The 25,065-nt window shown below is 38.1% G+C and overlaps 1 protein-coding gene across 6 annotated transcripts; it reads left to right on the top strand.

Annotated features, from left to right (window-relative positions):
* Positions 1-13: 13 nt before the first annotated feature.
* On the top strand, positions 14-23,938 carry LOC119774973 (choline O-acetyltransferase-like). 6 transcript variants are annotated; one of them, XM_038272812.1, is made up of 17 exons: positions 14-187; positions 1,012-1,131; positions 1,266-1,440; positions 1,530-1,624; positions 4,967-5,158; positions 5,637-5,755; positions 8,724-8,777; positions 8,905-9,085; positions 12,844-13,021; positions 13,110-13,279; positions 13,357-13,457; positions 13,548-13,676; positions 14,657-14,779; positions 14,865-15,006; positions 15,259-15,321; positions 19,228-19,365; positions 20,969-23,938. In XM_038272812.1, the coding sequence occupies exons 4-17, from the start codon at positions 1,589-1,591 to the stop codon at positions 21,236-21,238; spliced, it is 1,896 nt and encodes a 631-aa protein (XP_038128740.1). In that variant the 5' UTR covers positions 14-187; positions 1,012-1,131; positions 1,266-1,440; positions 1,530-1,588; the 3' UTR covers positions 21,239-23,938. The 6 variants fall into 6 exon arrangements, with proteins under 6 accessions (XP_038128740.1, XP_038128738.1, XP_038128736.1 ...); XM_038272810.1 differs by having other exon boundaries at positions 1,266-1,422; positions 1,527-1,624; XM_038272808.1 differs by having other exon boundaries at positions 1,266-1,422.
* Positions 23,939-25,065: the final 1,127 nt, after the last annotated feature.

Below are 25,065 nucleotides of genomic sequence, written 5' to 3' on the forward strand. Positions count from 1 at the left end.
GAGTAAGTGAACGCAAACACCTTCAGCATCTTTTCAAGCTGCGCTTTCATGTGGAGCCGCAGCTATTCGACGTTTGCCCCCCCTCCAACTCCAACTCCTAATATTAGAGTTTCAAGGCAAAGATGAGGGCGGCAATAATGTGAACTCCTGCACAGTCCTCGGACACCCCGAAAGCTGAAGAAACAAGGTATGAGTTACTGGTTCTTTCTTGCAACATGTGATTGGTTTCATTTGGATGTGCGGACAACTTTGACTTGTCTTAGTTTAGACCTATATGCAGGGGTGTCTTAAAAATATCTGAACAGTTAGAAAATATTTATACTAACTTGTATTTTTTCTATATATAAATATATGCAAACTAATTCCAGTTTTTATCATTTCAGAAAAGTGATGTTCATGATGTTTTCTTTATGTTCTATCTTTCATTTCGCACACCATTCAAACTATAAATGGATATTTATTAGTCTCTTCAACCATATTTGTGAAGTGGCAATTAAGACAATGACAATTATTTTTTAATATATGTTGTTATAACATTTTTAACCTATTTTACAGTCCAATTATTTATACGTATGTTTACAATTAAAAGCATAAAGATCTTAACAAGTTAAGAACTTTGAAAATATTCTGGCTGCTTTGAAATATTTGTTGACAATATTTTAAGATAAATATTCTTGTACATTCTATCAATCCTTTTTGAACTTTTCAATAATTACAACCATTGTGAGATAATTTGTTTTTGAGGAACTTTCTATAAGACATTTTTGGTTAAATGTACTGTTCTAAACTTAATTTGACTTAAATTACAATTTATTTTCCGGAATTCTTCAGTTTTGTTTATGTATATAGTTTAGTTGAATACATTAGCGTGAAGAATAGAAAAATTACCAGACGTGTTTTAGACGTTGGTTTTTTTTTAGGCTTAATCTGGTCGGTCCGTCTTGATTTAGTCAAAAAATCTCTGTTGAGAATTGTTTGGTCTGATTTTGTCCCACTTTTTTCCAATAATAGACATTGAAAAAACGTTGCAGAACCAGTTTACAGTCCTTTCAACGATCTGAAAATTATGGATTTTCATCTTTCACTTACTCATGTCGTCTTTACAATGTATTTTCAACCATTTTTTGCTTGGTGAGTTGTGCTTTTTTATTTATATGTGTATTAAAAGAATAAAAAAAAAAAAGTTTTTTAAGGAACGTATTTCTTTCGGTGTGTCCCTTTCACTAAAAAGCCTAAAACATAAATTTTTTTGTCTAACCTGCCAGTCTCTTTAGGAATGAATGATGGGCATTGAGTGTATGAGTTGCATGCCTCGTTGCAGTGGTGAGCGATGGGACGCGGCTGCAATTCAAGGACATTCAGCAAATTGCATTAAGCTGCAAACCGATGAAGAATGGAGGATCGTTGAGTAATTTCCAGACGGTGACCATGCATTTCTTAGTGGGACCTAATTTTATTTTTTTTTCCGTTTTTTCTTTTTTACTTCCCACCCCTTTCCACTTTAAATGTCATTCCATATTTTAAAGCAGGGGCCGAACTCTCTCAAACACGGGGTTCTTGTTTGCCCTGAACGGAAGGAACCGCCATCATGTCAGCACTGCAGAAACAAGCAACGAGAGGCCAAGTATGAACATTTGATACCCCTTTCAGTTTAAAATGTGTTTTCTCCATGTTTTCATAAACTTTAGACATTAAACAGCATTCCAGGGATTCAAGCTGAGAAGTAATTCAGCACCGCGGATAGAGCATAAACCAGCAGGGATAAAAATCGACCACTAGGGGTGTACATTATTAAATTATTCACTTTTCAAATTTCATATTTGTATGTAAACAATGGCTTGAAATGTCCCATAATATCTCCATAAACGGGTTTGTTTTGTTAACTGCATTCTTATATCATTGCTTCCTTTAAATTATGGAATTTGGACCCTGATTTGGCTACAGTGCCTTATCAATATTTACCCATTGGCTTATGAACAGTATGCAAAGTATACAATATCAGAGAGAAAGAATAGATTTCCACTCATTAAACTTATGTGGTGTGGCAAATTATTCTCAACTAAGCCTGGAGGCCATTAAGACGAAATATTAACTTAGAAACCAATGATAACAGATTGCTAAAAAAAAACAACAACAACATCTTTACATAAACAAAAATAGATAAACCCTGCAGAAGTAGGTGTAGTGTTTGTTTTTCCCGAATCATAGGCATGAATTTCATGTTATTTCTGGGTATTTAATTATGGACTTGATACATATTTGTTTCACCGTGGACTGGTAATAATTACATGGCTTCTGAAATCTGAATTATTTTTGGACATTGATTTATTACATTTTCAATGCAATCAGAATTTTACAAAACACAATTTCAAATCACATAGACACGCAGTTTTGGTCACAATGAATTTGACAGGTATAAGGAACAAAATTTCTTACTGAAGGCCTTTACGGGGTGGTAATACATTTAAAGTGGGTTTACTGCCATGCAGAAGAGCTGAGAATGTTTCAGGTAGTATACTTTTCCATGCATTTAAGTAGATGTAGGCACTTTCCCAAATGATAGTAGTCCAGATAATGGATTCTGGACAAGCATGCTTTCAAGGTCATTAAAAACAATGAAACATTTACATGCTTGTGGTTAGTGCTAAGAGCAATAAAAATAAATTCACAATTACGATTTTGGTTGAAATAAAATTATCTCATTTTTAAACTGTTTGTTTGACTCACATGCAGGAACACTTCCAAGGGACAGATAAAGTTTAACAGTTTATTGAACAGACAAATTATGTGCAAAAACTAGTCCAGAGGAGGGGACGAGGTAACCAACCATATATCAGTGCTTTAAAGAAGAAGACACAGGAAAAGACGAGTAATTACAACAAAGTAATAGAAAACAGGTTTTGATCCAGAGAGGTTACTTTAGCTGAACGGAGATTGTTGCCTGGACTCCTGTGAGGCACTAGGAATTGAGGAGGATAAGAGCACGCACCAGGTTCAGTGGCAGATACAGAAAGCATGGTGGAGAATGGATGGTGTGCAACCAAATACTAGTGGGGAGTGTTAAGAAGATCAGAGCTGCCAGTCAGGATGAGATCTGGAACTTTCTGAGTTTTGTGGGTTTTGATTTCAAGCTTGCAATGGGTGACAGAGATTAAAGGTCAACTCAGCTGTAGTACAAGCGAGAAGATCTCCCTGGTGTCCACTATTGGTGGACCGCTCTTACGGGAAACTAGGCAGTTAGCAATAAAATGCTCAGGAGGTCAAAAGTGCATGCAAATCTTATCCTCTCTGGGTCCTTGTCATTCTTCCGGAGTTAACCAGGTACGACCAACCTGCTTAGGCTCGGGCTCCACAGCTACAGCTGACTGTGTAATGGGTTTCAACATCAGTGGGATTTTCTCTTCTGTGCTTCCTTCGTTCATTTAGTCTAATATCAATTCTTGTGGCTAAAGCAATTACCTTGTTTTTCCTCTTGGGTTCTTCTTGAGTGGCCAGTTCATCCTTGAGCTTCTCATTCATGGACTTAAAGAACACTGCTTTAAGGGCCAGTGAATCCCAGCCAGAGGCGTCTGCATAAGTGCGAAATGCACTGGAGTTCTTTGGGTACAGAACGAGTTCCCTGTTAAATACACCAACGTTTATGGTACAAACTAGTCTGTTCAAAATCTTTTGAACGGGTTGGTTTGAACACTTCTAAAAATTCCTTAAAGTTGTTTCCAATTTATTTGGATTATCAAATCTGGCTTCAGCATATCTTAACGCTTTACCTGGGATTATCCTTAGAGTATATGAAATCTTCACAAGGATACACTTGTGGGGAGCAGTTAAATACCAGAAAGCATTCTAACTTCCGCTGCCGGTTTATCCAGAAAATTACTCTTGGTTGGGTGAGCTGATGTCTTGGGGGGCGATGATTTTGTGGGTCACAGGTGGTACCGAAGAAACCATTTGAAGGACAGGAAGACTGGTTACGTTGCATGATTGTAAGCTCATATCTTGGTTCAGGTGTTAATTTGTGGAATATTGCTGGTCACATAGCTCTCATTGTATCTTTTAACGAGACTTAATGGATTGTGAATGTTCAGCAATTCAGGGATCAGACTCAGCTAGAGTACCAGCCAGAAGTGCTCCCTGGTATCACATAATGAGCAAAACAGGAACACCACAACACACACTCCCAGAACCACAAAAAATAAAGTTTAGATTTCTGGCAAAAATCACGAAAAATTATGCACACACTACAGACTCAAACATATACAAACACAAGCACAAGCAATAAGATGTGTGATGATAGATGTCTGCGCAAGTATGTTTACTGTGACCATCACCTAACATAACTTTTTTCTGTATATTTGAACCTTCTTTAACTTCAAATAACCCCGGTAAAGGGAATTTACTCAAGCTAAAATTAACCAAATGATACTGTACTGTACTGTCCACAGTCAAGCAATTTTTATATCAACCAAGACAAAGACGATACCAACAAAGACAGAATTATTTCCTCCAAAAGAAAACTACTTTAAATTTGTAGATGTCTGATCACATCAAAAAGCAGTGTCTCATCTGGATAACATACTGCTCCTTTTGAGTGTTTTTTTTTTTTTTCCAATGAAGGAGATTTAAAGGACTCCTAACCAAATGCACTTACTCTATTTGAAACTGAATACACGACTTTCCTCCATCCATCCATCTTCGCAAGTCTATTCTGTCAGGGTGGTGGTGGGGTCGCGCCTACCTCTGGCAGTCTATAGGCAAGAAGTGAGGTACAGCCTGGACAGGTTGCCAGTCTGATGCAGCTTAAATAACTTTAAAAGATAAATTAGTTGAATTTAAAAAGGTCATCTAATTCAAAGCCAAACAAGAATAGTTTGAATCAATCTATAAAAGTAAGGAATCCAGAAGATAATCATGCTTTTGGTTGTATTATGATTGATTGTTTTATGTCTCTAATATGTTTCTATATCAGGTTTTGCCAAAGATCCCTGTGCCCCCACTCAAACAAACCCTTGACACCTACCTGAAATGTGTCCAACATCTTGTGAAGGAAGAGCAGTTTAAGAAGACTAAGACCATCGTAGAAAAGTTTGGGGCTCAGGGAGGGGTCGGAGAGATTCTTCAGAATAAACTTTTGGAGCGGAGGGACAAGACATCCAACTGGGTAAAGATTAAAAGAACATTCTTTCAAGTACTAGGTTTAAAACTCACCAAATGAAGTTATTTTATTCTGCATCAGTAAAGCCTCTTGGATATATATCATATATATATATATATATATATATATATATATATATATATATATATATATATCTATATATATATATATATATATAATTATTTATATTTCTTCTTTCTATTTTTGAAAAATTTTAAATTTTCAAAAGTAAGTTCAGTCTCTAAAAAGGATTCATAGAACAATTGTTTAACTTTTGCCACCTCATTTCTCCCTTATGTGTCTGAGTAAGTGGTCCTGCTCAATGAAATCCATCACACTCCCACTCCTCTTTTTATCTGATGGATGATACACTGAAGTGTTTTTCTTTACTTCACTGCCCATTGCTGTTATAGCTGAAATCAATATATATATATTTTTTTTAAAGAGCAACATCTCTAACAAAGTGTCTCTCTTTTCCATACAGGTCTATGATTACTGGCTGGAGGACATGTACTTGAACAACAGGTTGGCCTTGCCTGTTAACTCCAGTCCTGCCATGGTGTTCCAGACACAAAATTTCAGAGACCACAAAGATGCTCTCAGGTACATGCTACTCTTTTTTTTTATTTTGCTTGTAGACAGGATGAAGCACCACAAAGCCAAATTAAACAGTATTAGAAGCAACTACAGCAGGGAAAATAGGGAAACAAAAAAAGATTCCCCAGAAACCGTTTTATGTTAAACAAAACAAGTGAAAAAAGATGAATATTACATACCTCCCAGTAAAATCTGTAGACATTTCTGCGGCTTTGAATTGGGATATAAAACTAATGTCTGGGTCTAATTGGTAAACTGGTCCATGGTACTTCAACTTGTCCAATCAGACTTACAAAATAAACAATCATTTAAGCTATTTAATTTGCATTTCTTTATTCACAACTCTCCCTTTGGACTTTTTCACATATTTTCATATTACAACCAAACACAATTTTTTTCTCGGGACATTCTGTGATTTGCAAACAAGATAGTGCATCATCTTGAATTAGAAGTCACAACATAGATTGTTTTCACCCCCTTTACACAAGAACTCAGGGGTGGATTTACCATTAGGCAATACTAGGCAGGTGCCTAGAGCCCCAAGTTCCTGGGGGCCCCATAAAACTCTGTTCTCATGTATGGTTAAAACAAATATTCCTTATTTGTGCACATTACGTTTTTGATAAAAAAAAATATTTGTCTAATTGCCATCAGAACGCTTACTATATTAAGTTTATCTCAGCCCCCCCTTCAGTATCAACCATAATGGATCAGTCCATTTGCTGCACATGTTCAGAAAGGTCAGAACGGACAGCAGCAAAGCATTTGAAAACAAACGGTGCAAAGAGCAGTGTTGCCAACTTAGCGCTTTAGTTGCTATATTTAGCCACTTTTCAGACCCCTCTAGCACTTTGATTTCTAAAAAGCTCCTAGCGCCAAATCTAGCGACTTTTTTCTGCTACTGGAGACTTTGGAGACAACATCTAAAAGCAGCGAACTCTGCTCTCCAGAGCAAGTAGATTGGTAACCCCGCCTCCTGCTCTCCTCTATCTTGTCTGCTGTCATGATTCATGCAGCTATTATTTCATCCAAAGGAAAAATGAAGAACAGATAAGTAGATCATGGCTTGTCTACAGTGAAAAGAAGCACTGAGTTATTTACTTTTGCCTTTTTGGAAACACAGGAAGGAGCAATCAGCCAAGTGAGCTTAGTGCTTGGAAAAAATCTTTCATTCCTTTTGAGACAGCATGAAAAGTCAGCTGAGTACAAAACATAGAGAGGAAAACAACAAGAAAAGGGACAAGAAGAGAGGGACAAAACCTAGAACAGATAATGGATGTCTATTCTATTAACATTTCTCTATCTGTAGAATGGGTCTGTTTTATGTGTTGTCTTCTCAGTTCAGAGGGGCCCCCTGCCTGTCTTTGCCTAGGGCCCCAAATTTCCTAAATCCGCCCCTGCAAGAACTGCTGAGTAATTTTACCTCAGTATTAATAAAATACAGCTGCAGTGTAAATTCTTCCATTGTTTGTTAAGCCTGGCATACACTGGACGATTTTTTTGCCCTTTTTGGGCCGATACTCCAGTCATGCAAGGATTTTTATTCGGGCCGAGTTTCAGGCTCCTCGTGCGTCCTGCATCATGTAGTATACAGGTGGTAACAAGAGGCGATTAGCCTCTCACAAATACTTCTCAATCAGAAATTGTTAGGTCGGGAGAAAATCAAACATGTTTAAAATTCAGTCGGCTGGGCATCCTTTGGTGGGGCAGTAGTTAGCGCACATTACCCAAGAACCGAGGCCTCCTTGAGTCGATTTACCAGAACCTTGAGCACTGCATGTGCAAACAAGGGAGTTCTTCTTCAACTGGATAATCGTCCCAAAAGGGGCAAAAAAAATCATTGTACAGTGTATGCCCGGCTTGAGCAGGTAGATCCCATCAGAGCGTTGGCCCGCACAGTGTGAGAACATGCATCCTGAGCTGTGAACTTTTAAACCCTGCGGTTTTGTTGGACAGTTTGAGCTGTAACTGCGTGCAACAATTGAAAATATCGCACAATGTATGGCCAGCTTAAGATAATTTCCCAACCGTAAATCAACTAAAGTGTGCTAAAGTAAGATAATGATTTTTTTCAAAGCATGGTCAGGTGTTAAAATGATCCAAAGTTCAAATCTAAAACATATTGACTATCTGTGTCTTGACTTAAAATTTGATTTTCACATCTCCCTTTTCCCATCTGAATAAATGATGTTTTATTTTTGTTGTTGACACCTAGTACTCTTTAGAAAAAGTATAAAAATTTACAAAGGAAAGTCAAAAGGAAATATATTGCAGCATGCTTCACAGGAAAATTAAATTGTAGCATTTGTTATGCTTTAGAAATAAACATCAATCTTGTCAGTTTCTGGCTGCTGTGATGGTAAATTTCACATTTACTACCAACAGTATAAAAGATACATACATGTTGTGCTCTTCAGCTTTCTGTTTATTTCAGTGGGCTGATATGCTTTGATTAAGATCTGAATTAAAGTAATTAAATGAACCCTGCTTTACCAGGCATAAGAGATGCTTCCAGATCTATGACCCAACATTAGCGTTTGTCAGCTCCTTATCCACTATTTGAATATTTCCAGAACACCCACACACAAAAACAAAATCTGGATACCTTCTGACATGGTCACTCATTAGATCGGGAGTGACAGGGCCAAGTTCTCCACTGAGACCGCCACTCAGGCCTCATTCAGAGGGTGTGGTGTGCTGCATCTGCCTTCTCTGTATTGATTTGGCTTTGAACCGTAATAACACAGAGACAAATGACATACAGCATGAAACCTGACAGGTTTCCCTGGTCACACACACAGAAAGATGCACACACTGTATCCGAGTAATTTACCATGATTTGATTACTGTTAGCCTTTTGAGAGATGGGACTATATTGAATTATACTCACAAACCAATCCTCTTTGTGGCTTCAATGTTTTACACTGAAAATTCAAAGCCTTTTAAAAATGTCATCTGTTTCTGCTCCCCTAAGATTTGCTGCTCGTCTCATCCTTGGAGTTTTAGAGTATAAGGCTCTCATTGATGCGTAAGTCCTGTCTGTAAATCATCACCTACCACACTGTCATTCTTTCAGATTTTTTCCTGAAAACATTTACCTTAACAAAGAGCCAGAGGTCAGACTAAAATATCTGTGATGATACTGTATGTTTAAGGAGAACGCTACCTTTGGATTTTGCTCGAGGCCAGTTAGCAGGGACTCCTCTGTGCATGGAGCAGTACTACCGCCTCTTCACATCCTACCGCTACCCAGGGCTGAAGACAGACACGCTGAAGGTTGACATTAATGCAGCCTCTTCAGCGCCAGAACACATGATCATTGCATGCAAAAACCAGGTCAGTTAAATGGCTGTTAATAAGGCTTTTTACACTAGTTTATATTCGTAACTGATATAATGTCATATTTATTATAAAATAAACAATAAGTGCTTGTAAGACCACTTTGATATTACAGTTAGCTTACTTTTGAAACAGAAGTGTGGGTATACCAATTAAAATATATTTTTTGTTATGTGAAGCTTGTATACCTGTTGAATTAAAGCAACAGGACCGGGTCAGTTTTTCTACTTCCTGGTCCTCAAGTAAATCTATTTTGTGTGTTCAAGGTTTCTCCTTGCTGTCACCCACCTGACTTATATTAATGATTGATTAACAGGCTTCTGCAGCAATTGATGGCTGCTGAGGAGGTCATGCAATCATTTGAATCAGAGGTTCTGCATTGAGATAATTAAATCGTGATTGAATATTATTGGGGACCAAAAAAAAAAAAAAAAAATATATATATATATATATTATTTATGCAGGAAACACATAAGTATTCTTTATTGATGTTGTTATAGTACTAAAAGACACAAACATTATAGGCATTATATATAGGCTCTGAGGTGTGGTCGTAGAGCAGAGGTTAAGGGCTTCGGTCTATGTATGGAGGCCTTGGTCCTTGACCACGCTGTTCAAATCCCAGACCTCTTGACGTCTTCCCTTTCTCTCCCTCCATCCCATTTCCTGTCTTCCTTCTTTCAAAAATTATGAATTAAAAGTCAAAATAAAAGAACAGGAGGCTCCAATCAATTGTGGAATTTACAAGTCAGGTGAAGCACTGTGGCTTTCATCTATGAACCAGTTTCCAAGCGTGTTGGTGCAGAACTATGGTGCTGGTAAAGAACAGGGTTTGCTAAAAAAAAATGTTGTTATTGCAGCACACATTTTGGGTTATGATATAAATTGTGACAGAAATAATAATATCTTTGACACCCAGATGTTTTGGTGAGGAGCCTTATGATCAGGGTCTAAGTTGGATTATAGCAGCTGTTTAAATGTGTCAGTTTAAGTGGTCTGGGCATCCATAAAAGTGCTTCCAATGCAGTTTATTAAAGTGTTCCATTAGTTAAGACCAAGCCTCCACTCCTGTAGGTACATTTTAAGAGTTTCCATTAATGAACAATTGCTGTCTTAACTTCTTCTTTAGAGAACCGGTTATTGTTGCTTCTTTGTATTTTCCAAACAAATATGTTAACATACAGCAGGGGTCTGCAACCTTTACAACCCAAATATCTATTTTTGACTTCAGCCTGGCTAATAAAGCTAGTTCAGAGGCGCCAACATTACAAGACCTTTAAAAAAAAAACATAACTTATATTAATAAATATTTACCATGGGAGGTTTGTCCTTTGGACAATGGTTTGCTGAAATTTGTGGATAACCATGTTATGAAAACAATTAAACTTTTCCGCCACTTATAAAATATTGAAAATTATACTTCTGTAATTTTTAAACTCACTTTATTTAGGAAATTCAATGTGATTAGTCATTAGAGAAAATGCTATAACATGCATTTGTTAGTATATCTACATTTTAAAAAGAAGCTGGCTCTTTATATTTTTTTATCTAAAGTGATTGAGAGCTATTTTCTAAAGACCCACTAGTGTCTCCAGAGTGACAGGTAGCAGGCCCCTGGTCTACAGTATGATGACTGCCAGTTCTTTTTTATTTTTATTGAAACACCTTTTTGATCAAACTTTTAACTCTCAAAAATTACTGTGGCTTGGAATTGATTATCATACATTTTGTCACTGAAAAATGCAACAGCAATACAGAATGTATTTATTGTATTGCTGAACATTTCAAATGCTGACCCAACTTATCATCTGCTTTTCAGCAGCACTTTGATTAGCTGTTCTTCCATTTCCTCAACATGCTAAATATAACTTTTTTTTATGACCTTTCAGCCTTATCGATACTTTTACTATCTGCTGTGATATCACAGAAGCCAGTGCTGATAGCTACATGTTAAATGTCCAAGTTACAAACACATAAGCTTTCATGAAACTGTGTTTTGTTACGGGTAGTTGTTACAGGGTCCATTTGAATAGTTGTTAGACTGTGTAGCAGTGGCCTGGCTGACAAGGAAGTACCAATTAAAATATGTCTTAACTGATGTATTTCAATTCATGATGATTGTGATCGAACTTTTGAGCTGGAAAGCAAAGTTTCTCTGAGTCTTCATATGGATGGATGGATGGATGGATGGATGGATGGATGGATGGATGGATGGATGGATGGATGGATGGATGGATGGATGGATGGATGGATGGATGGATGGATGGACAAAAGGACAGATGGATGGATGCATGCATGGAATTAATGTTGGATGGATGGATGGATGGATGGATGGATGGATGGATGGATGGATGGATGGATGGATGGATGGATGGATGGATGGATGGATGGATGGATGGATGGATGGATGGATGGACAAAAGGACAGATGGATGGATGCATGCATGGAATTAATGTTGGATGGATGGATGGATGGATGGATGGATGGATGGATGGATGGATGGATGGATGGATGGATGGATGGATGGATGGATGGATGGATGGATGGATGGATGGATGGATGGATGGATTAGTAAGTAATGTAATACAGTGTTAAATTAATTGGTATTCTTAGTATTTTGTCAGCTCATGTCATACGCATTCATTTTAGTTAAGGTATCTGAACTGAGAGATATTTGGATGAATGGCATTACTATCATGACTGGACCATAAATACATTATAGGCTTTGATATAGAACCTTGAGATGACTTGTGTTGTGAATTTGTCAGGGTCAGAACAAAAGGACACAGTGTTAACAAAACAAAATGTTTATTTAAGATGGAACTGCAGAGAACAGTGTCTAAAGCAAGAACTTCTGCAGAGGGCAAACACTGTTTAGTGACCATGTCTATCTGGCGGAGGATGATAATAAACGTATGAGTCACTAACCTTGTCTTAAAGTTCATTCGAGTCCAAAGGATGAAGTTAGTTCGAGCTGACAACATCAGTAGGCTGACAAGGTCAGTAGGCTGACAACAACATGTGGCGGGTGCGACCCAGAGTCCCAGGCGCTGGTCTCTTGGTGGTCGGAAGACAAGCAGGAGATCAGAACCGAGAGGACGAAGGAAGGCAAGATAATCCAGAGTGCAAAGCCAAAGCCGGTGTCAAGGACATGCTCAGTAGTTACAGCCAGGAGATCAGAGGTCTGAAGAGGTGCCAAAGGGAAATCCAGGACGAAATTGGGGAACTGTTCCAGGTTCCATAAACAGGCAGGCAGAAATTTGGCAAGAGTCAGAGAACAGGTCAGGCAAACAAATTTTGACTGGCTGGGAATGTTCCTTAAAGATTTCCTTTTAGAAAGAGGAAACCAAATAATTTAGGCCTTTAAGTAGGAAATCAGCACCATTACATCAATCTGCAACCACAGTAATTGACTTTAGATATTGTGTTCTTTTTCTGATATGCTTTTCGATTAAAAAGGAATCAGCAATTTTATAATTTCTTCTTCGTTTTCTCTTTGATGCATTTAGTAGACTAGTTACTCCTAGGAGGACTTAACAGTGTTTCTTGTTTTCTTTGTTGTGGATTATGTTTCACGCTGAGGTTTACTGTCAACCAATATCATTAGAAATAGCTCTTTAGCTTGTTCCAGATTGATAAGTTTAAATCCACTGACTTATAGATCATCCAGAGATCATGCACTTTATGTAAAGTTGTTTCTTGAGTTTTTATTTGGGTACTGCACATAAATCATAAAATCTGTTTTTTCTCCTTAGTTTTTTGTGTTGGATGTAGTGGCAAACAACAAACAGCTCAATGAGACAGAGATCTTATCCCAGCTGGAGAAGATCATGAAAATGTCAGAAAATGCTGAAGAGAGGCATCCTTCTTTTGGGATCCTGACCTCAGACGGGAGGACCGAATGGGCACAAGCTAGAGAAGAACTAATAAAAGGTGACTGACCAGTAAAACATCATCACTTTGTTGATTTGTAAGAATCTGTCAGGCACACAAAAAACACCTCCTTCCTTCTAATATCCAGATCAAACTAACCGGGACTCTCTGGCTCTGATTGAGAGTTCTATATGTGTGGTGTGTCTGGATGAGCCCTGTGGCCTTCCACCCAGCGACACCAACAGGGCTCTGATGATGCTACATGGCGGTGGCCTGGAGCGAAACGGTGCAAACCGATGGTATGACAAATCAATGCAGGTGAGAAAACACTACAGACACTAAACTCCAATTTTACTCTCTCAAACCAGCCAGCTTTTTCATCAGCCTTCTCTCAGTTTGTTATAGGCATGGATGGGGTCTGTGGGGTGGTGTGCGAGCATTCTCCATTTGAGGGAATAGTCATGGTGGAATGCTCAGAGTTTCTTATGAAACACATGTAAGTCAACACCCTGTAGCAACTGCCATCCTAATAATGACATCTGATACAGGCAGTGAATGAAACAATGGTATTTTTTGTTGTGAACAGAACAGGGAGTCCCTCCAGGATGGTTCAGCAGTCCAGCGCTAAAGCTCTCCCCCCTCCAAGAAGGCTGCTCTGGAAATGTAGCTCCAACATTCAAGCTTTCCTAAGAGCATCCGGAGAAAGACTCCAGAGGCAAGACAACACTTCGCCAACCCCTTTTCCACATGTTAAAAAATTCTCGGCCTTGCCAAAGTATATAAATAGATATATATACACACAGTGAGGAATATCATTATCTGAACGCCCTGCTATTTTGCAAGTTCTCCCACTTCGTCATGGATGGGTCTGAATTTGTCATCATAGGTGCATGTCCACTGTGAGAGAGATAATCAGAAAAAAATCTATACAAAAGTCACAATATATGATTTTTTTGTTATTTATTTGTTTGATACAGCTGAAATACGTATTTGAACACTTGTCTATCAGCAAGAATTCTGACCCTCAAAGACCTGTTAGGCTGCTTTCAAAATGTCCACCTTCATTCCATTTATTATCCTAAATTAGATGCACCTGTTTGAGGTTGTTAGCTGCATAAAAACACCTATTCACCTCATACAGTCAGTAAGAATTCAACTACTTACATGGCCAAGAAAATAGAGCTGTCCAAAGATACTAGAGACAAAATTGTACACCTCCAAAGGCCGGAAAGGGCTCCAGGGAAATTGCCAAGCAGCTTGGTTAACAAAGGAAGAAGCTAAACATGACTGTCAATCTTCCTTGGACTGGTCTCAATGATCCTAAGAAAGGTGAGAAATCAGCCCAGAACTACATGGGAGGAGCAGCTCAATGACCTGAAAAGAGCTGGGACCACCATTTCCAAAGTTACTGTTGCCAATTCACTAAGATGTCATGGGTTGAAGTACTTATTTTCCTCACTGTATATATATATACATATATATATATATATATATATATATATATATATATATATATATATATATATATATATATATATATATATATATATATATATACATATATATATATATATATATATACATATATATATATATATATATACATATATATACATATAGAAGAGAAATAAGTATTTTTTCAAGGCACGAGTATTCATAGAGACCGCATTTGTTTTCTGTCTTGTTTCCCTTTAGGCTGGTGAACAATCTTGACATGGATGTGTTCACATTTGAAGCATATGGAAAAGACTTCATCAAAAAACAAAATATGAGCCCAGATGCGTTTATACAAGTCGCACTACAGCTTGCATTTTACAAGTAACGTATTATACACATACAGAAAACTGCATATCCCATATAGTATGTGTATGTATGACTACTCTTTTTGAATTGAAACCAATAGATGCAAAGGAAGGCTGGTGTCCACTTATGAGAGTGCTTCACTTCGTCGTTTTCAAGGAGGTCGTGTAGATAATATTCGCTCAGCCTTACCTGAGGCCCTGGCCTTTGTGAAGTCAATGGCTGACGAGAGAGCAGGTTTCACAGTAAGTCATTTGTCTCACTTTCTCCCTTATTAATAACTCCCAGAACATTGTTCACCTCTAATTAAGATAAGTGCAAGTAGCCAGTGAGGCATGTCCAACCAGGTGACTCCAATCAAACATAACTTCCCTGCAGATTCAGCCAACACATAAAAACTCCACAGCTTGATGTGGAATTTTTTATTTGAATTTGCCTATTATGTTATTTCATGCCCACTATTTATATTAACTCATAATCTTCCTTCATCTTTCAAGGACTCCGAAAAAATTAAACGACTGAAAGAGGCAGTTAAGGCCCAAACAGACTACACAATCGCAGTGAGTATTTTAGACAGTAATTGGCAATTCTTGCAACTTTGTATAAAATATTTAAGATTAATTCACATTATTTCAGTTGCAAAATCCAATTTTGAAAACATCAAGTCTTTACCTTCAGTTATTTATTTATTTTTTAATCAAATAAAAGATGGTTAACCAAGAGGGGCTGTACAATCAAGATTAAATCACAATGACCATCCAAGAGGGCAATAAATAACCCAATAAAACATCTAAACTACTTGCCAGAACTGTAGAATCATGTCAGCAAGAAAGTTGATCTCGAGCACGAAGTGATCGGTATTGAAAGTGTAGCATGCTGGTGATGCCCAGCCATGGCAGGAGCAAGAAGTGAGTGGGGTACGCTGCACAGATTATCTTGTACCATTTGAAACTCAGGACAAGACTGGCCGAGAGGAAGTGTTACAAGTAATGGCCAAGACAGACACAGGAATGGCATGTTGGAGAGATGAAGGCTGGTACTAACAGGCTGAAGAGAACAGGAAAGGTAGACCTTGGGGGAGTCTTAGTTCAATTCTATTCTCTAAGCCTACTTGCTTTATGCTCCAGGTGAACTTCTGGCTGGGACAAAAACAAATTTGCAGTTAAGGCCCTCCTGGCATGGCTGAAAAATTTATTGACCAAGATCACTCCTATATATACCCTTGACTGGATCTGTGCCCCGCCTACAACCTGGTTTGAATCAAGGAAGATGACAAATGGAAGACAGCATTTATCACTCCTAATTGTCCCTGGGAATACTTAATCATGCAATTTGGTTTATGCAATATCCCTGCAGTTTTTCTGCATTTCATCAAAGATGTCCTACGTCACATGCTTGGTTACTGGGTCTTTGTTTATCTCAAAGGCATCTTGATTTACTCCCGTTCAGAAGTCAACCATGTGTTGCGCTCCTGAGCAGTCATTCAATGACTGCTTGATAACAAGCTGTTCTGTAAACTGGAGAAGGGGGCTTTCCATTAACACTCCACCACCTTCTTGCCATCTTACCATCACCTCTTATTGCCTGACCATGTATCTGCAGAAGGTTCACGCAGTCACTCACTGGCCTCAACCCTATAACCTCAAACAGCTTCAGAGCTTCTTGGGTCTTGCGAACTTCTATAGGGGCTTTATTTGTGGTTTCAGTTCTGTGGTATATGGTGCAACCCACACCATTATGCCTTCCCCCAGAGGCCTTCCCAGCTTTTTGACATCTCTGTCATCTATTTACCAAAGCTCCCATCCTGCTCCATTCCAACCCGACAAAACCTTTTGTGGTTGAGGTTGATGTCACAAATGTTGGTGCCAGAGCAGTTCTTTCCAAATGGGGTGCCGATGGTTTACTCCATCCTTGCTGCTTCTTTTCAAGGAAATTCTTTTCCACACATCAGAAATACAGAGTAGTGGACTACGAACTGCTGGCCATCAAATTGGTCCTGGAGGAGTGGTTTAATCACTCCTTGTTACAGCTGAACCGTTCCTCATCTGGAACGGTCATCAACCTCAAACATTTGGAGTCCTTTAACTTAATCCTCTCTTATGACCCCGAAAAATATCAAGGCAAATGCTCTCTCCATCCAGTTTATCAATCTGCTTCCAGCAAGGACCCTGATCCTATTCTGCCACCAAATTGTACAACGGCCCCTCTTCACTGGTCTTTGGAGGACTCCATCCATGCTGCTGTACCTGCAGAACCTGCTCCTCCTTAAGTCCAGGCACACCGCCTCCATGTCCTTTCGCATTGTTATCAGAATGCCTTAGTCTGGGCCCAAACTAAGGCATTCCACAAATTTGTCTCATCCTGTGGCGGTTGAGCATGAGTAAAGTCATCTACCCAACATTCCACAGGGGACCTTCAGCACCTTCCTGTCACCAGAGGTCCATGGTCCCACATCCAGCTTGACTTTGTCACGAGACTACCATCGGTGGATGGTCTCAACATCATCTTGATATTTGTGGATTGGTTCTTCAAGGAGGTGGATTTGTTGGCACTTCAGGGCCTCCCCTGTGACTTTTTTTGTCACATACGGTCAATGGCAGCTATTTCTGCTAAAAATGTTACACTGCATGGACACAGACACTTCTTTTCTCTTAAACATATAACATAATACAGATGAGGCATAGAAGGGGCATAAAGTCTTGGATGCTTGGAATCAGTCAGTGAATGGTGAGTGGAGATAAAGATGTAGAGGCTGACTAATGATATGAGCTAGATGAAATTCTGACCTGATTTGACTTTTTAAAAAATGCGCTGAGCTTATAATTCAATTCAGTTTCAGTCCAATTCAGTTTATTTATATAGCGCCAATTCACCACACATGTAATCTCAAGGCACTTTACAATTTAACCAGATCATACAGTCAAATTTGTTCAAATTTTTCTATCCAAGACCAAACCTAAAACCAGTTGATTGCATCGACTCATTGACTGGAAAGCAATCCCTCACACCAAGCATGCTTGTAGCAACAGTGGAGAGGAAAAACTCCATTTAAACAGGAAGAAACCTTCAGCAGAACAGGGCTCAGTGTGAGCGGCCATCTGCTGAGGTTGACTGGGGTTCAAGGAGACAGAAGCAGACATACTGAAAGAAGCAGAGGTACAAAAGGCAACTGTAAACCAGCTCCACAGATGGCCCCGTCCTGGAAACACACAGCCAGGCAGACGAGCTCCAGTGTCAGAGGATGAAAGAGATCGCATTCAGCCAGTCACAGTCAGAGAAACAGGACTACACTGGAAAACAGGCCGATCTCCAATATATATAAACAAAGGAGTTGATGGCAGCAGCACAGCTGATATTTCTCTCCAGGACGGTTTCACAGCAATACAGGAACAGACAAGGCAAAGCTACAATGAGCAAAAGCAGAGAGAGCATAACGTTAGAGATTGAACTAACAGATTCTGCAGAGTGGAAGAATAGAGATAGAATGAAGCAGAATGATGAAAAAGGGGTCCCTATGTCCTCCAGCAGTCTAAGCCTAAAGCAACATAACTATAGGGATAGCTCAGGATAACCTGAGCCTCTGTAACTATGAGCTTTATCAAAAAGGAAAGTTTTAAGCCTGGCCTTAAAAGTAGACAGGGTTTCTGCCTCACTGACAAAAACTTGTAGTTGGTTCCAGAGGAGAGGAGCCTGATAACTAAAAGATCTGCCTCCCCTTCTTCTTTTAGAAATTCTATGAACCACTAGTAAACCTGTAGATTGAGAGTGAAGTGCTCTGTTAGGAACATAAGGAAAAATCAGATCTCTGATAATAAGAACTCTGGCTGCAGCATTTTGGATTAGTGTTGCACCGATACCGATACCAGTATCAGACGGGGCCCCGATACTGCCCTAAAATGGTGTATCGGTATCGGCGAGTACAAACAAATAGGGCACCGATACCATTTTGAGAGCCATAAGTTTATTTAACTATTGTCACCCACTCCTGGTAGGCAATAAAACGTTCTACTGGATTCACTTTGTATTCGATTTTTTTCCTGCTTCACAGGTAGGCAGCAGCTTGACAAAGCCATGATGGCAATTATTTTACATTATTATGGTATCGGTATCTGCCGATACTGGACAGCCAGGTATCGGGTATCGGTATCGGGGCCAAAAAATGGCATTGGCGCAACACTATTTTGGATCAACTGAGGGCTTTTAACCACTGTCTGTGGACTTCATGATAGTAAAGAATTACAATAGTCCTGCCTTGAAGTAATAAATGCATGGACTAGTTTCTCAGCATCACCACTGGACATGATATTTCAAATTTTTGCAACATTCCACAGATGAAAGAAAGAAATTCTAGAAACCTATTTGATATGGGATTTAAATGACATGTCCTGATCAAAAATAACTCCAAGATAATAACCCCTCTGCTTTATTAATGCATTGATTCAAATTGTATTTCATTTTTTTTTTAGGCAATTACAGGCATGGGGATAGACAATCACCTGCTAGGGCTTCTCAAGGTGTCAAAGGAGCTGAACATGGAGAAACCCGAAATCTTTTGTGATGAGACATATGTGAAGAGTAATCATTTCATTCTCTCTACTAGTCAGGTGGGATGATGTACCTTAAAATACATTTCCTAAGAATACTGTTTCCATTTTTGACACCTAGTTTCATACAGATACTATTATACAAAGAAAATCAAAGAACTATAAGAGAAATAATAAGTAGCTGCAAAATCCTATGAAACACAATGATAAATTGGCAATATTCCTTCAGAACCATTTAAGATATTTAGTTCATGCAGTTGTTCATAATCCTGCTGATGACTCATTGTTTGCTGCAAGCAGTCTTATTAATTTGAAACTCCAGTAAAATATGCTGCCTCAGCAAAGAGTTTGGTTTCAGACAATAGTTATTTTTTTCAGTGGACACTTTCCTGGCATGGATTCAAGCCCACACTTAAAGTAATTTGGCTTCCTTAGGCAACGCTTTTTCAACACCACATTAATCAGGTTAAGGAAAGGAGCTTGCACAGGGCCTAACAGTTAGTGTTTTGCCCTAACGTAATGGTATTAACTTCATGGCATTGTCTCACCTTGAACATTTACATGAAAGTTACTTTTACTGTCATTATTCTGCCCTCTGTGGACTTCTGTTTAAGTTTCTTTTTGAGTATTCAGTTATTTATGTCATTCTGATTTGTTAGTCATTTGTTTCTTTTCCAATTTGTGTTACATTTAAGCAGTGTTATTTTTAGTGTTGCTCTCTGTTGCCCCCTTGTGTTACTCTCCTTTCCCCTAGCTCCTTTCTAGTTACTTCTATCCACACCTGCTCCATATCAGCTAATTAGCCCATTCTTTGTTCTGTCCCCATTATATACATCTGCTGTGCAGTTAATCATTGTTAGATCCTCTTCATTGCTTAATTTCTTCTTGTATGTTTCTCCTGAGCGTCTCTAGTTTTTGGTTTCTCAGTTCCCAGCCTGTTATTTCTGGATTTATGTTTTTTTTTACCATCTACTTCAGCATTAAAACTGCAAAAACTATTTCTGCCTCCTCTACTCTGCATTTGGGTCCACAATAACATCCACCAACCCTAACATGTACAGGCAACACTGACTAGTGACAAATGCTTTTTAAAATAGAAGAAAAATACACTCTTTAGACACCTATAGAAAAAGAAAAGTTTATTCACCAAATCAGAGTAGTCAGGAATAAAAACAAAAAAGAAGATATATGGGTGTCTTTTAAAGACATCTGTGTGGAATGTTATCTCAAGCGCAAGTGTAAAATGCTACCAAGCACAAGTGTATGTCCTGGTTATGGTTACTGTAAACATTGAGCTCAACTGTCAGCAAATTTCACTGACATTCAATTTTTAACCACTTAATGGCTTAAATTATTAAATTAAGTGCTTTAAAGTTGAAAATAAGTCCACATATTTGATAATCACTAATTGAATTTTAAAACTTTTTTGGCGGAACAAATGGACAACCAGTCTCTTGTTTTTGCATAACTTGGATAGGTGGTAAGGTTAAAAAAGTTTGGTTTAACCTTGCTTTACTTTGCTTGATGAGTAAAGTGACTTATTTGCCTAAAATATATATTCATATTCAGTGTCAAGAGGGAGAGCAGCTTTATTTACTGTATGTATTTTCTTCCAATTACTCACTAAATTGTTTAAGCCTAAACTGTGTTCATTTATTTCTAGGTCCCAACAACAGTGAAAATGTTTTGCTGCTATGGCCCAGTAGTACCCAATGGCTATGGTGCCTGCTACAACCCACAGCCGAACCACATTGTCTTCAGTGTGTCAAGTTTCTGGGAAAACACTGAGACAAGCTCTGCCGTTTTTGTCAAGGCTCTGAACGAAGGCTTGTTGGAAATCAGGGACCTGTGCAATAGAAGTGCGGCCGCCGCTACTAAAACATCTGAAAGCAGTCAGACAGCAGCAGCCAAGCCATATAAATCAGGAAAGTAAGCCTTACTGGTAGTTCACCCCTAATCATCTCCACTCTTAAAGTTAGACTCGGTAGCTTGGGAAAATATTATTGCCTTAAAAAAGAATATATAACTAGAAAAATATGTATATACATCTATTTAAAAAAACAACTGTAATAGAGAAGAAGAATGAAGACGTATATCTCCTTTTTTGGATCTGTGAGAATGATGCGGGGTCCAAAACAGACTCTGGTGGACCTAGGATACTCGGTCTGCTACACTTAAGGAAAATGAAGCCATGTTTGTTTGTAGAACCGATCTGATGATTCAGTCTTCAGTATAAGTTATTTGAATTATTGGTATATATATATATATATATATATATATATATATATATATATATATATATATATATATATATATATATATATATATATATATATATATATATAGACCTAAGGTCCAAGGTTGATCAGACCCACAAAAATCTTAATATAGAATAAGATAGTTTTGTTGTCACATATAGTTTATGTGAATCTGCAAACTTTGCCACTTTGTTAGCACTGTGAAATGAAATGTACAACAGTATAATGTGTTAATATATATACTTTATTTTTACAAAGAAATATTAAAAAAAGTGTGCATATGTGACATACAGTATACGGATAGGCCAACGATAAGTTGGAAGCACTTTAAGACACACATACGTACAAACACAATCCTTTATAGACGTGTGTAGCTGAAACCTGAAAATTACACAAACTGTATAAATGGATTTTTCCTAATTGTCTGAAATTAAATCACAGGGAATTTATCCTAATTTAAATCTGTTTGGATTAGAAAATTCACCAAGGTACAACACTGTTTGACTTTTGTATGATACCAAAGTTCTCAAACATGTGGTTTGATATGTGGTCGCCTTTTACTATCTGCTCTGAATCATTTATTAAAGTTATGTCCCATTTCTCCCCAAATAACTGGTGTAACACATAATTTAGGTTTGTTAGCTTGAACACTTCTACCCATAAAATTTCTACAGCGTATAGATCAGGCCTTTTAAGGTCATCCTGAAACACTATTTTATTATTTTTTAAACATAGCTAATCTGAGAGTATGACTGATCCACTGACTCACTTATGCATATGTTTCTGGAAAGTTTTGAGATTTAGCATACTTTTCCGAGATGTTTTTTATTTGGTTTTCTTATTTTAGTTTTTTTTTTTTTTTAGAGGATAAAAGAAATCCTCTGAACTGATTCGGCCTCTTACCCTTAAGGTTAGAAAGGCATTCTCATGATGAAATAGAATTACCTGCATTTGTGTTAGAGAAAAGAACAGGGCATGTTGATGCATCCTGAAACTGTACCCAAGGATGAAGAAGACTAATCAATATGAAAAATGTTCCTGTTATATATTGGTTGCTTTCTTTATTCTATAATGTTATATGAGGCACTAATATGTATAAGGCGTTAACATACATCCAATGGTGTGCCTTGGTTAAACTCAAATATAGTGAATTTAGAAGACTGAATCTTCATAATTCACTACATGATCCACAATATCATCTCAATTTTCTCAAGTTATTCAGAGACGTATTGACCTTTGGGTCCTTAAAATTCAACATAAGAAATAAAATGCATATTACAGGGAAAGTGAAAAAAAAAATACATAAATGTCTTAATTATGACTAATTGTTGTAGTAGTAAAATGACCTTAAAAATAAAAGATATATATGTATGTAAATCTCTATATGTATGTTATAAGTGTTAAAAAATACAAAGGCTATCACCTACATTACTTATTTGCTTGACTGCAGTGTAACAGAAATCGTCTACCTACCTACTTGTATTATACCTAACAGCAATAGTCAAATACTCTGTGACTTTATATATACGTAAGCTTACTTGCTGTTTCTTCATATATGAGGTGCAGTGAAGCTTTTTATGCAGTTTGACAAATCACCTAATTCTTCATGGGTATGTTTACAAGAGGTGCTGTATTTCAATTAAGAAAATAGATTTATTATATGATTAAAAATGTTCATTTGCTAAGTACTTTCTCATAAACGTTCTTTTTTTTAATTATTTGTCTCCAATGTTTTTTGTTGTGCAAAGTACCTAGTAATCTGTACTGAAAGTGAATCTGCTATATTGTTGTGTCCATCAGCCAAAGTGGATGTGATATGATTTTAAACTATACATAAAGCAAATATTATATCTTTTATTGTGTTGATTCCTATATGAAGATATTTTTGATGAAATATTGTTAAAATCTCAGTAGTGCAATTTCCAAATGCCTTAAAATTATGTGGAAGTGGTCTTGTGATTTGTCTTATGCAAGAAGTGTTTCATGTGAGCAACATGTATCTGTCACAATTGTATTTCTTTATTTGTCTCATACCAGAAATATTTGGTAATAATTATAGAATACCACCATATAATTGTGACTCTCTTTGTTTCACCCAATAAAATGCTATATGTATGTTGCTAATTGATTATTGAGTATATAGTCTATGCAGAAGTGTTGCAGCCCTTAAACTTTTCAGAGTTCTGAAAAGCTACAGTGTACACCATTAGGACTTCATGTGATGGCTCGAAAGAGGTAGTTCAACACTTTGTAAAGGAAGAAAATGTATAAACTGTTTTTTTATTTTTTTTATTTGACAAAATAGGAATTAAAGTGCTAAGCTCCTTAATTTAAACTGCTTTCCTCTAATACCCTTAAATAAAATCCAGTGTGGACAATTGTCTCCAGAAGTCATTGTTTCTGCAAACACTATCAAGATCAGACAACATACTGTACCAGACCATCCACAAATCCATTCTCTGTCACACTTATCACAAGCGGGGTCCTGAAGGTAGGTTGGAAGATTTTTTGTTAGTTTAAAAACTTGTCTTAAGTTTGTTACAAGTCATGGAGAAGACGCAGTAAAAAATTGAGAAAAATTATGTGCCTTGGATCAAATTATGCCAAAACTAACAATGACTGATCATCACCCTTAATGTACTATCGTAACAGTGATGCAGTAGTGAAACCATCATTCCATCATTCTGCAGAGATACTTCTCTAAGAACGCAGGGGTGGGGCTGCTGGTCTCGCCCCCAGCTCACCTGTCTCATGGTGGAGTTTACCACTCTACATGAGAGGGTTGCATCAATTTGTCTTTGGGAGGGGGGTCTCTGACTGTAGTTTTAGCCTATGGGTTGCCAACAGCGACACCCGGAGGGGCATAATCTGGAGGAACGGACCCCTAGCCCTGAACCCGAGGAGTGGTTTATTATTAGACTTCTGTGCAACTAGTGTATTGTCCATAATAAACGCCATGTTCAACATAAGGATGTCCAATGGTGCACCTGACAGCCCAAGCCAGAGGTCGATGATCAACTTTGTAGTCTTTCTTGATACTGTTGGGCCGTCTTGGCGGACATGCCTCTTCAAAACTATGTGGAAGTCCTGGAAAGTGCCCTTGAATTGAGGGTGTGTTCCAACTATTGGGAGATCACACTTCTTAGCCTCCCCAGACACGCCTTAGCCTCCCCAGTGTGGCCTATGCATCATACCGGAGAGGAGTCTGGCAGAGAGCAAACCTCTGCTTGAGGAGAAGCAGTTTGGTTTTTGTCCTGCTGTGGAACAGTCGACCAACTCTACACCCTCTGCAGGGTGCTCAAGAGTTCACGGGAGTTTGCCCAACAAGTCCACATGTGCTTTGTGAACATGGAAAAGGCATTCGGCCGGGTCCCTTGTACGAGCATAGCAGGAGCCTGGTGCCCACTGCTGGCATTAAGTTGTACCTGTTCCTGGTCCATATTGAACTCAGGGCCGCCCTCTGTCACAGATCCTGTCAATAACCTTTATCGACAGGATTTCT

The sequence above is a fragment of the Cyprinodon tularosa genome, unplaced genomic scaffold (assembly GCF_016077235.1).
Source record: "Cyprinodon tularosa strain WSP-4 unplaced genomic scaffold, ASM1607723v1 ctg84, whole genome shotgun sequence".
Lineage (NCBI taxonomy): Eukaryota > Metazoa > Chordata > Actinopteri > Cyprinodontiformes > Cyprinodontidae > Cyprinodon > Cyprinodon tularosa.

Bases quoted from the DNA above. Each gene is read 5' to 3' on its own strand.
- LOC119774973 (XM_038272812.1), top strand. From the start codon at position 1,589: ATGTCAGCACTGCAGAAACAAGCAACGAGAGGCCAA. The intron at 13,677-14,656 runs GCAAGACAACAC...GTTTCCCTTTAG, and splicing joins TCCGGAGAAAGACTCCAGAG to GCTGGTGAACAATCTTGACA. The intron at 15,007-15,258 runs GTAAGTCATTTG...TCATCTTTCAAG, and splicing joins ACGAGAGAGCAGGTTTCACA to GACTCCGAAAAAATTAAACG.